Source organism: Gavia stellata, chromosome 21 (assembly GCF_030936135.1).
Source record: "Gavia stellata isolate bGavSte3 chromosome 21, bGavSte3.hap2, whole genome shotgun sequence".
Classification (NCBI taxonomy): Eukaryota; Metazoa; Chordata; class Aves; order Gaviiformes; family Gaviidae; genus Gavia; species Gavia stellata.
Genome location: NC_082614.1, coordinates 10687560 through 10700797, shown reverse-complemented (window position 1 = coordinate 10700797; position 13238 = coordinate 10687560). Strand labels below are relative to the sequence as shown.

Sequence of the window (13238 nt, the reverse complement as noted above, 5' to 3'; positions counted from 1 at the left end):
ATTCCTGTCGGACCCTTTAGAAAGGGAGGGAAGGCTAACACCATAATCAAGCAGCTGATACAGTAGATTCATGAAACATACTGCACTCTACAAAATATCAAATGATTTATTTATATAAAATATAATACACAACAGTGGTACACATGCACACACCCACACAGTACTTTACCACAAATTTAGGCCAGTTATTTTCTTTAATTAAATGTTACAATCTAGCACACAGTATCTTACAGTAATTTACATTATTATCTGAAGACACAATGGGGAAGCTTTGATCATTCATTTATAAACCTTCCATAAATTACAAAAAGAAAGGCAGTCTGAAAAGTATGTATAAACAGTAAAAACAATTTACAAATGGACAAGAATTACAAAACAGTAACAGCCAATGACTGCCATCAATGTGTAAGATTTGTTTTTCTTGAGATGCCAATATTGCAATTAATCTTTGATTATCACCTCTTGCAGCCTTTTGACTGGCTACGGTTTGTGTATGTAACACAGTTGTTCACTTTTTACTTTAGACATGCACTTTATCTTGAATCTGACATCAGCAGTATGAGAATGCCTTTTAACTTAGGACTGTATGTCCACAGGAAAAAAAGTTGGGGAGTAAAGGTTTTTTGTTGTGGATTTTTTTGTTTTTGTTTTTTTCCTGGTAATTTAGAACAGTGAACGAGGAACTCCGAAACTGGAAGTTGTATGGGTGACACTGGGTGAGTCTCTCAATAACCTACGCTGTATCTGATTTCAGTGTAGTGAAAATGTTGACAAAAAGAAATCAATACAAGGATTTTGGTTTAGAGAAAAAAAAAAAAGGCAAAAACCAAAAAGAAAGCATTTTGCACAGCACTTTCGAACTCCCAGGAGTTACATCAGACATTGAATGGAGTCGGTAACATAGTACTTGATCTTAAATTACCATGTTTTGGGGAAGATGAAGACAGTTGAATACACAGTACATACAAAGTATACGCTGTATATTTATTAGACAGTACAAATCGTTGTGCATTAATAAGGCAAAACATCAAGGCTGATTAAACTAGGAGTTTCAAGACCATTTTTGTTTGTGATAAAGATTAGCTACAGTGGGGTGATCTCTCTGAACCAGGAATCAATAATGAATAGAGTTTTCTTCCCCCCACTCATGGTTAAAGGAGAGTAAAGGCTGAGATTTATCCAATGGAGTTGCAGGTGTTGAGTTGACTTCAAATAAAACCATGTTCTTCTGGTCTTAATCCCACAATTTTTTTTTTTTTTTTAAGAAAAAAATATTTGCAACAACAAATCCACTTCCTTTTTTCTTGCTGTTTTGAGTAAGCAATTCACATGATTCTATTGATGTCAGAGTTACAAATGCAAAGGTTTGGTAAAGTTGTACTGCATAGTCATGAAAGCCCTAGTTTTGACGTTTAAAAGAAAAAAAAAAAAAAACACAGACTGGAAGCTTTACAAGTTGTCCAGGAGTACATGAATCATTTCACTGCACCAAGCTTTTTCAGCAGTTTCTTGCCTTTGGAAAGGAGCCCCTTTTTCTTTTTCGAGGACATATCCCTGCCTCTCCCGGGACTACCAGAACCCATAGGTGACGTAGGTGACCCAGAATGGAGATGAACTGTGGGGGATGGTGCTCTCCGTGATGTACCTGTATTCTCAGGAGGAACCTATTAGGTACATTGTTATAATTTATTGAATGTTTGAAAGCTTAAAAGCTATTATCATCAAGAAAGTCGGTAACATCACTTGTCCCATTACCCACTTAAACAAAAGGGCTGGTTCCTTTCTTCTTTGTGGCTTAAAATACCGCATGGTCTTATGGAAACTACATAAATTTTGAGAAAAAGTATAGACAACAGAAAACACGCCAATAGAGCCCTGTTTTGGTTATAGTTCCTTAAAGAAAGAGTTGGGTACACTTGTTTTGCCATAGTTCTGGCCACAAAAGCCACAAAACTGGGTTTGGTTTTGCATTTCAGTACTCTCATAGTACAAAAATGAAGGGGGATACTTTTAGCTATAGATTTAAGAAAAATAAATGTGTTAATTACTACAGATTAGCAATCTATATAAGCCAAACTCTCTTCAGAAGAAATTACTTAAAATGCTACATGATCACTTATTTTTTTTAATGTCCTTTAAATGCCTTTTCTTTAAAATTGGCTAGCAAACTTTATGTACATACTTGAGAAGATGGCACACTGGCTTAAAAAAAAAAAGGAAAAAGAAAAAGCTAAAATGAACCTTAATTGCAATCAAAGAAAGCTTAAAGACCCTGACTGCTTGATGTGTATGCTGCAGCTATGAGATTGCTGAATGAGGGTGAATACTTGTACGATAGTTAGATGACAGCATTCCTAAATATTTTAAACAGCTATTTTTTTTTTTCAGTCATCAAAAGCACTTGAATGAAAATGCTAAAACTACTTATACTCAGCCTATCCTAACTACAGTGCCCAGCTGACAAAATGTGATACTACCAATTCAGATGATGTTTCATAGTAGAATCCATGCCTTAGGGACCCCTGTGATCGTGTAGTTCAAGTTAAAACATCAGCAATGTACTGGCTTGTTGTGCAACAGTGCGTTAAGCAAAGGGGCTTCAAGCCTACTTTGATTTTAAATCAAGGTCTAATTCTAATGAAAAAACCCAACTTGGTAAAGCACCCCAACGTACACCTGAAGATACCATGTATTTAGTCTAATGCATTCATTCAGTGAGCTGCATGTTTCATAGTGAGACTTTTATTGCATTGGTAAACCAAACAGTTGCTAATATTTCAAATGTGCACTTTCTAGGAAAATCCAAGTAGATTGTAGCATATGAAGGGATTTTTTCAGAATTGTGGAATAGTTGGTCTTAGGCAAACTGGGGTATAATCTTTCATGGAAAACACATTTTAAGGCAGACAATTTGTAGCTGTATTTGAGTGTAATGAGTTTCAGAACAAACTATACCCGTGTAAACCACAGTACATACCAGCTTACATTTCATTTGTATGTTCTTTAAGGGTTGGGGGTGTTGTGCTTTTCTCTTCCTGTTACAGGAACTTGGAATTTTTACATCCCAGGTTGGCTAACAATGCAATATGCAGCTTTTGTTTGTAGGGTACTTAGACATCAAACGCTCCCTTCTATGTAAACAAACATTTAGCTTGTGAAGAAATATGTTCCAAACGTTGACCTTCATAAGGTGAGGTCCAATTGACCTGTTTCAAAGGATTCCTTTTTAAAGGATTTGTCTCCTAAAAAACCTAAATTGACTCGACTGGATATAGTAAAAGCATACAGCCTGTTTTTCTGTGGCCAAGGATTTTGGAGACATATTTCTTTTTCTTTCCCCCACAATTAAGTTTCAAGACTTGCATTAGATAGCCAGGTAGCTTTAATTGAAATCTCTATTGGTATCTTCAGTTGCTCACTTACGTGAAGGCTACATTGCCTTATTAAGGTGTGAAATGAACACTCTTCTTCTGTTTCCAAGCAGATGAGCAAAGAAATAAAAATATATATAAAATATATAATATATAAAAGTATTGCAGTGATGAAACAAAACCAAAAATGAGATACTCTAAACACGATTAGTCTTCCGTAAAAGAGAAGTCCCTGGGCAATTAACTAACGCCAGTTGGAACAGGGAGTCATAAGGACTACAGGATGAACACTCAATCGGCTGCACTGACAGTTTGTATTTAAAGGAATGCTTGTACCCGTCTTTTGTCCACAAGAACTTTTGCTTTCAGCTAGATTTGCATGTAGTAAGAGTAGTTTAGAAGCAGTAGGAAGTAACTACTTTCACCAGGGGAAAGCTGTTTAAACTCAAAAGTATAGCTGAAGGTACTGTAATGACTGCAATCAAATGGTAAATTTAGTTTCTTCATTTACAAATGTAACAAGCTAGTGGAAGGCTAAGTCAGGTCGCTTTTCTTTATGTTTTACATATTTGAAAGTTAACTTTAAATGGGCAAATGGATTTAAAATGTTAAAAGTAATGTCTAAATTATATATGAGACAGAATGGAATGGAAAATAAAAATTTAAGTTTTTCTTATTCGGTTGCTTACCCTTTTTGCTTTTGTACGCATCGGCGTATCGTGAACATATCGCGAGGGTGCATCAGATAGGTAGACTTCAACATCGTCAGGCACTTCTTCAAGAAAGTTGGAAGGAACCAGCCCCTTTTGTCCGTTAAGTTCACCCTGCAACATGATGAAAATTTCAGTGAATGTTTCAATTAAAGCAAATGTAGGTTCCTAAGAAAGTAAGGCAAAACTTTTGACTATTTTGAGGCCAGTGAGGAAGAGGAAATCTCCATCTAAGGTCACTTGGGCCCTTAAGAGCTTCCAGGCTTTTGAAGATCACAAGAGCTGATGTGGGGAATGGAGAGCAAATGAACCCCTGTGGTCTTTATGCGCAATGGAGAAGCAGGTACTGAATTCCCAGTTTCTAGACTTGGGTCTAGAGGCCACAGGTATGTGTGGGGCTGGGCTGCACACCCTGAAGGCACTGCTGAGGCGAGCAAATTGTTCCTTTGGGTCTCAACAGGGGTCACGTCTAAAATGCATCTGCAAGAGCGAGCTGGGCCTGCTGTCTATGGCCAATACACCCTGGAAAGGGAAAACACAAACTCAGGGCGCAGAGTGGCAGCTCCTACCAGCTTGAAGACAGTTCAGCTGAGCATGCAATGCTGGAATATTGTCTCCCATGATGAAACTTCCTCCTCTTAAAGGAATGACAGTAGTATGATCAGTTAACTAGTGCTTTAAAGGCTATGGAACTAGTTTATTGATTTATTTTAATCAAATAACCCTTTATCCTAGGGACAGGCTGTATCTAGGTTTTTCTCGCACATGAAATGCCTTACCCATTAGAAGTCAGTCACTTGATCACATAGATATATGTATGATCAAAATACTAATTTTCCAGCAAACGGAAGCAAATATTACTTCTAAAATGCCAGAGGCAGCTCTGAGCTGCCTGAACAACAGTCCCTAAAAATGCATGCTGAAGCGGCAAAAGTGACCCTTCTTCAGTGCCGTACGACCTCCTCGGGCTGAGGGAGGTCAGGTTCTGCTACAGCCCACGCAGCAGCGGGAGCTGTGAGGCCGGCTTTGCCCCCAGCTCTAACTGGGCTCTCTGTGACCTCACTCTCCCAGGTGCAAGACGGGCAATGTGGTGACGCGAACCCCACTTCGACAGTGCTTCCAGGCACACCGTTTAGGTTGTTTTTGTTATCACAGGGTCACAGCTCTTCACACGAAACAATGAGCTAGAATCATGACCTGAAATCCCCCCAGGCTGTCGTTTAATAACTCATGCTAGTGAAGGTTGTGCTAACAGTCTGTAGCAGTTTGAAGTGACCAAACAGAAGCCAGCTTACATAGTAAAATCCATCTTCATCAATTTCACCAAAGACAGTGATAATGTCCCCTGTGCAGAATGTCAGCTCAGCCTGCAGACAAAGGAACAGGTGACAGTGCATGTTCTGTTAGGCAAAGGTTAACATGTTCTTTATTAATAGTAAATCCATTAATATTTTTCACTCTCCTTTACGTTAAGACACAATTGGTGAAACTGAATTGAACTTCAAGAGCAAACATTTTTTTTTTTTTGCTTGCCAAATCTGGCACCTCTCCCACTGGGTTCTAGACACCCACGGGACGCCCCCTGCGACACACGAGCTGAGTGCAACCAGACCTTGGAAATCCTCAGAACTCATCTGCGCAAAGCCTTGAACAAACTTTGAAGCTTTCAACTACAGGGATTCAGAGGTCCCTGAAAGCCAATCCTTCTGTGAGGAGGGAACAAGACGGAGGGGAGGGACATGGTTCGGGTCCATGCTCTGCGCTGAGCTGAGTGCTAGGACTGACGGGTGGCAGAACAGCTGAGACTGCTGTTCCTGAAACACACAGTTCCTGAACTAAAGCTGTGGAGCTGTACGGGATTCTGTTCCATAAAGGCTTCGTAATGGGCATCTCCATCTCTCTGATCTGCAAAGAGTGTACTGGGCTCTTTTTAATTGTCTGTGGTTTCAATGTAATTTAAATAGGTTTTTTAACTTAATTTCCTGTGGCCATGGGAAAGAGAGAGAACAAATAAAATGTTTGCAGTATATCAGTACAGTTTATTTGATTTATTGCCCAAACTACATTGAAACACCGTAATTTAGAACCAGATTTGGTTCTGTGAGAAATAGAAGACAACTCTGGCTGAGTTCTAATATATCAAGTCCCACATATTTTAAAATTCACTTTCTTCTTTAAAAAATTCCAAATTGTTCTAGAATTCACCAATCAAAAAAAACCAAATTTTGAGGGGTAACTGAGGAAGCTCCTAGGTATGCAGTCCTTTTAGAGCTTTGAGAGTGTACCCTGACATGCTTACCACAATGCATATATAAATTGAAATTGCATCAACTCTCGATTGAGGGACTTGCCATGTAACATCAAAGACAATGTAAAAAGTGATTCCATTGTTGCTGATGACAAATATGGAGAGATGGGGGACTGCATGTGTGTAAATGGAAGATAAACCCATAATGAAGATCTAGGTAACAGTCAGCTGGTTTTTAAATTAAGAACTAGCTAATCCTCAGCTGTTGTTTAAGACATCCTTACACTGTTATAAAAAAAAGGATTACAGACAAGACATATATTCACAAGAGCTCAGATGCATCAATTAATTAAGAGAAAGAAATACCATATCTTATGAATGCTGTTCTGCTGTGCTATATTGCTCTGGTCTGGATTGAGAAGGAGGTTTGGTTTTGGGGGGAACTGTAAGGTAAGTTACAGATTTGAAAGCGTGCGTCACTATCAGCTTGTCGGCATGAGCTAGGATGCTTCTCAAAAATCATCATGTTCTTGTGTGGAAATATAAAAGGAAATTTGAAAACAATAACTGGAAAAATCGTAATTCCCTGCTATTTATAACTCCATGCTTTTTTCCTTATAGACTTTCGTTATATACGTATGTACACACATATATTGCACAACATAGATCCATAACTGACCATACACTCTATTGAGCTGTATTAAATAAATTGTACAAAGGATATTCCTTGATTTTGTTTGAACAAGAACCATAAATCTACTTGTACAGAAGTCATAAGCTTATCTACATCTGCCCAAAACCACTTGACCACTGTTTGTAATTCTGAACTATTATTTTTTTTTTGCACACCCACTGTAAAGGTATAATAGTGGTCATTAATACCAACTATGTTTTAACTAAATTATGTCTCTATAGATGACAAACACAGTAAACAGTTACGTCCATACCTCTACATCAACATTAGGAGAACTTTCTCTTGGATCATAATCATACAGCGCCACCATCCTTCTTGTAGACACTGAATGTTGTCTGCCACTCCGTCTGTTTCTTTCTGTTCCGATCACAAGGAGAGGAAGGGAAGGAAAGCTATCAAAGTTATTTTGAAAAGAAAAACAAGGTGCAATTTTTCCCCACATCATTTTCACAACAGTGCAGAAACAATGTTGGTATTTCTCTAGCATAGTGATGAAAGGTCACAGATTACCAAAGCCATTAACACAGATAAAGGTTTCAAAACAGCATGTATGTTCATAAATAATTTTTTGACAGTTGGCTTGTCCTCTTTATTCTAAGCCACTGAATCCTCTGAACAGTATTTACCAACAAAACTAACGTTCTGAAATTTTCAGCCATTCTTGGTTGCAAGAATCGGAGGTTACCAGGGCATACAAAGCTAAACATTCAAAATTCATGTTTGTTTCATTTTATTCAAACTTCCACATCTACTGTCTGTTCCCTTCCCCCCTCCTAATCACAAGGAATGTTGTGCCTGGCATTATTCTTCAACTTCCTGCTGGGAGACTGGAAGGAGAAACGGACACTCTCAGCTGTCCCAAGACATACAAGGCTGCCCATTATGCAAGTGGTTTGCAATATTTTCAAGACTCTGACTGCAAAAACACATTCTCAAGTACTGTTCAATTTTACAAGTTTCCTTTGTGGGGAACAGAAGGAAAGGAGTAAAATTTGTACCTTCCAGGAACCACATGAAATGTTTACTGATTGCTCTTAAACATTTACAGAGAAGTCCAAAGTGGGCTTCATTTTAAATTTGTATGATATCAGCATGATTCTTGCGGATGATTGCTGTAGCAAGAGAAACATGCTTGTTAGTGCTACTTACAGACAGGCATTGAGGGCAGGTCTGATGAGCATTATGCAGTGTGACAAAGGAAACCTGGCGTTAGGAGGCACCCTACGGCTGTTCCAGCAGGAGGGTGAACGTTAGAGGTTCAGCTAATGTAGGAGCAAATACTGAGTGTAGCATGCACTGACAGCTGTCACGTCACCCACCAGCTGACACTGTGAAACGTTCAGTCAGAGGAGATCACTTACTTTTGCAGTGGGTGGGTTGGAGTTATTTTCCCAGCTACCAGTGCAAGGGATTTACACAGAACACAAGGAGAGATCCAAAATGAAGGCATGGACTGTGGCAGAGGCGGGACCCGATCCCCCTGACTCCCCACAGCCGGGATCAACCCATACCTAAATGGTTGGCTCAGAGTTGCACTTTCCACTCTGAAGTACGTCTCTGGGGCAAGACATTGCCCACTGTTCCGGGTCAAGGGCCCCTCTACGACCAAGGAAAGAATCCAAAAGGGACCCTATACGTAATTGCTATGTGACAGTATTTCCAACTTCCGGTTTCCAAAAGTTCAAATGCATAAAAAGATAAATCTAGACAGCTCAAATCATTTCAGCTAGTTTACAGCTTGAATCAAATTATTGGTTCTTAGCACAGACCTCTTTTAGACTTTCTGGATCTGCGGTGTACAGAGCGTGTGCTCTCTTTGAAACGGTCACAGTTGACTTCAGGAAAGGAATGCATACAAATAAAAGAAGAAAAGATATGAAGCTGTTCAAAGTTCTGTTTTTAAGGATTTAATGTGGGCAAAGGATTAAGAAAAATATAGTCATATAAACACAGCATGTAAAGTGTCTGATATGACATTAAAAATATGAGTAACAATACGAGACAGACCGGCAATTAGAGCCTGCTTCTGCTAAAAATCCACGTGGGCAGCCTCTGTGACAGCGCGGGTCTGAGCACGTGGATCTCTGCTATTCAGATTTTGTATTTCATTTAAAATTAAGCCAAACTAACTATTCTTTCCCAATCCATTACTAAAAGCATTTGTTGTTTTTTAAATGGCTAACAATTTAGTTCCATATTAAAGAGAAAATACATGATACTTTTAAAGTGCTAAAATATTTAAAGGTGAACTGCTGGGGGTAGGTTGCTAACAGCTCGCTCAGAAACATCCCAATGTAAGGCAGGGCAACATTTCTGTGACAAATTGCCTCTCCCTCTTTCCAAGATAAAGTCTTTCCGGTTTCTCAGCTATTTCAGGAGACACTGCCAGTTGAGCACAACAAAAAAAAAATCCAATTATATTTGCAAAATAAGACCCTTAGACAGCCAAAATATTCAAATTATGGGGAGCTATGTAAACTAGTGGTTTAATTTTCACAAGTGTTCTCTATCAACAACTTGCTGACTTTGACAAGAGCTGAGAGCACTGAGCAGGGCTTAAAGCAATAAGTTTCAACTGTAGCTGTACAGGAAGATATTTTCTGTACCCACATGTGACCTCATTGCTAGAAGTAGAACTGTATTTAGACACTTCTTGATCCCATCAGGCCCCCAGTCGTGTTGACAGATGTAGCTAAAGCAGGTTAGGTATCTCATGCTAATAGACTTCAAATGATGTAGACCCACGCTAAAATGACTACTTGTGCAGAATAATGCTGTAGGCAGCCAAGCTATTCAGGCACATCTGTAGGTCCCACTGTGTGCCTATCCCAAGTTTTTGTCATATAAATGTATGTGTAGGTGTATGTGCTATACCTACAGGAGCAGATGGGCAGTGGGGTTTACAAGTGCACATGGGTGGGAGTATTTGTTGTACTTATGTGGCATAAGTGAATAAATACACAGATTTGAGTTAAGAACTCAATTAAGCATTTAAGGACTTAAATCATCTTTCCATTTCTTGGACAATGGAGAATTTTAAAATATCTCAATATCTTAAAAAAAACAACAAAAAATGATTTGTCTCACATTTACTAGTACAATTTTGGAAATGTTAAGGTTTTATTCAATCTAAGAAAACAATTGTGGAAGATTTCTTTGGTTTTTTTAGCAACCACTTTTACAGTTCACTTTTAAACAGGACTGAACCAATTCCAGCCCTTTATGCTCTCTGAATCATGTTGAAAATTTTAAAACATATTGAGATAGTTGTACGAGATTTATTTTTAGAAAGAATTCTAAGTTAAGATATTTGCATTGTGTATCTGTGTACAACATTGAACCAATGATGTAACACAAGTTGTTCATAGCACAGAATTGTTTGGCCAAACTCTGCTTTTTAAAGGGTTTGTTACTGCAATATTCATAGAATCTCATAATATGTAGTGCTATCCCAAATGAGACTACACATAACCCTTTGCCACCATCCCTTTAAATTATTGGTAAAGTTGGAAAATGTAGAAGAGTAAAAATAACAACAAAGAAGTGATTCTTTTTATGCTTTGCAGCAGCAAGCATATCACAAAGCACCTCAGCACAGCACACTCCAAAGCACAGGGATCATGTTCTGTGTCTAGAAATCTTTCAGGTGACAAAACCCATTTTTTTTTTAAATAAGAAAAGGAAGTAATGAGTGAAGTGGTGAAGATACATGTCCTCATTTGCAGGAAAAGATGTGACCAAGATTAAATATCAGTTGAATAAAGTCATCCAGATACTGACACAGAATGTATCCCATGGTGTAGTAAATTGCTGTAAAATTTAGATGCATCTGCATATAGTATAAAAAAAAAGGCAAAGCAGATCCAGCCAAGTTAACAGCACCCCAAAAGTTAGGAGAAGTGAAGCATATATATTTTTCCTTACCGATTTTCTCAACTGGTGTGTTCAAAGGAAGAAAGCCTTGTTTTAGAAGTTGATCCATCATCTCTTCATCATCTGCTTGGATCTCAGAGACCATATTACATGGGATAAGGCCAATTCTTGTACAGGTTTCTCCTCGATAGAATCCATCAGCATCTTTGTCCCCATAAACCTGTTATTCCAAGAGCGATAACATCAGTCAGTAAAGGTTTTAGTGTTTAGGAATGGTTACTAAAGCATAGACAGATGACTACAGTTTGGATGTGGAATTATATTAGTTTTTGACTACTCTGACTTACGTTACAAAACTGGAATTGTTAATTTGAATCATGACTTCAGATACATAAACAGAATTTTGACTTTTTTTGTTAGCAGTGAAATGCACAAAAAGTGAAAGACGCCATTAAAAGCCATTAGTTTCTCCCTGTGCTGAGCCAAAAGTATACTTAATAGTGTACACTCATGTTTATGGAATTATTCACATGGCACCATTTTTGGTGCCATACGAACTATATCCAAAATGGAGCATTTGCAAAACTGTGCCAAGTGTTGTTACTTTGAATAGAACAACTTGTATATGATCAAAAATGCCTATCTAATACTTAATATACTTGATATATGCACTTACTTAAGCTCTGCTACTCTCTTTCTAGAAAACATTAATTAAGGTATAAAAATAGCACAAATTTTCATCAAAGAGAACAGGTAAATCCAAAATTTCTCTTAAATTCTAAAAATGTAGTCAATTCATAAAGGCTACTAATGATACAAAGGCCTAGATCGAGGACTGTGCTAAACAAAAGTGATGTTCTTAAGGCCAAACTGATGACTGAGTTTAGATTGTTCCTTGTTTACCTCAATCGATTGTTTTTTCTTTTCTTTAAAAACAAACAAAACCCCCAAACTGATCCCTTCAGTTCAAATCAGAGTTCATTTAAAATGTCCTTTGAATAGCCTCAACTTGCTAGAGCAGGAACATTTTTCAGTTTTAATCATTCCATATCCGTGACTTACCTGGCACCACTACTACTTCACATAGTACAGCATATGTGACTGTAACACATGTACAGCACAGACTTCATAGAGCTCGTGGTGGAACTGACCCTCCACCATCCCACTGCTTAGGTAATGTAGGAAAAGTATTTTGAAAATGCAAACGAATCCATCTTCACAACAATTTGATGAGAAATTCAAAGCAGCAGATCACATAGTAATCACCATGGTCCCAAATATAAAATAAACATCACTGAGAATAAATATCTGATGAGGCATCTCTGTAGAATTTTCAGTGCCAAACATGTACATATTTGTGAAGAAATAATTAAAATACCTGAGTGAAATGAACATTCTTGTAAAGAAAAATAAGCTTTTAAACAAGTTCCATATTTTTGGCATAAATCTTCTACCATGTAAGGAGGTAAGCAAAATAGCTAATAAAGTATTTAACATTAAAAAAATTGTTTTAGGATACGGACATTTGTGTTAGGAGCCAATCCAACACAGTGGAAGTCAGTCAGTATTTTAATAGCTTAAGTTACCATTTTATCTTTGAAACGGGTAGTGTAACAAATGAGCCTACATTTTCTAGGTTCTGTTTCAGATCACACCAAAATCTCAATTATTACCCTTGGACTACCAGCAGCTGTTCCTTCTGCCTCTCTCCCTTCTGCCCATTTTGCACCAGAACGATAAGATACAAGGCTGCAGGAGGAGATGCTCACATTCGCTGATTCAACAGAAAAATCTGCTAGCTCTATAAAATCAGATCAGCAAACTGAACAATCATAAGATGAGGCAAGCTAGGACAGAGGGCTGGCTAAAAACATTGATAGAGGCTAACACTGTCCCCATCACCTGGAACGGGGCTGATTTGTCTTCTGCGCCCTGTTTAAAGGCAGCTTGTGTATTTTATACCAAACAGTAAGAAAAGGGAGTGGTTTTCCCAGTTGCAGAAGAGGATGACTCTGGAAGAGAAATACCTAATTTTTTGACCTATACACTTAATTAATCTTAAGTGTATACTAGCTTGGAGTGTTCAGAATTTAAAAAAAATACAGCAGCTCTGGTATGTATGAAGGTACAACACTAAGCACTTCTGTGGTACTTTGCAGGAAAGACATCCTCTCTGAAGCTGTTTTTCCTGCAGGGTTTGTGGCAATGGCCATTGGGGGCTTCAGAGTCACAATTTTGGTCTGAGCACCTAAATCTCTAACTGCGTCTGGCCCTAACTAGCTATAGCAACTTCGAGATTTTTGTCCGTTCCCTAATTATTTTTAAGCCATTAGCACTAGATA

General features: G+C 38.1%; 1 protein-coding gene across 7 annotated transcripts in view; it reads right to left on the bottom strand.

Moving 5' to 3' along the window:
- Positions 1-1475: 1475 nt before the first annotated feature.
- The window catches only part of RIMBP2 (RIMS binding protein 2), a 156975-nt gene continuing 145212 nt past the window's right edge, over positions 1476-13238 (bottom strand). For 3 of the 7 annotated variants that reach the window (XM_059827715.1, XM_059827716.1, XM_059827718.1), the window contains 5 exons: positions 10948-11116; positions 7277-7380; positions 5377-5448; positions 4061-4195; positions 1476-1664 (listed from right to left, as the gene is read on the bottom strand). In XM_059827715.1, the coding sequence (XP_059683698.1) occupies positions 1476-1664; positions 4061-4195; positions 5377-5448; positions 7277-7380; positions 10948-11116 (669 nt within the window). Of the gene's footprint in view, positions 1665-3443; positions 3471-4060; positions 4196-5376; positions 5449-7276; positions 7381-10947; positions 11117-13238 lie in introns of those variants that run through there. The other 4 variants (XM_059827717.1, XM_059827719.1, XM_059827721.1 and 1 more) reach the window with 2 other exon arrangements.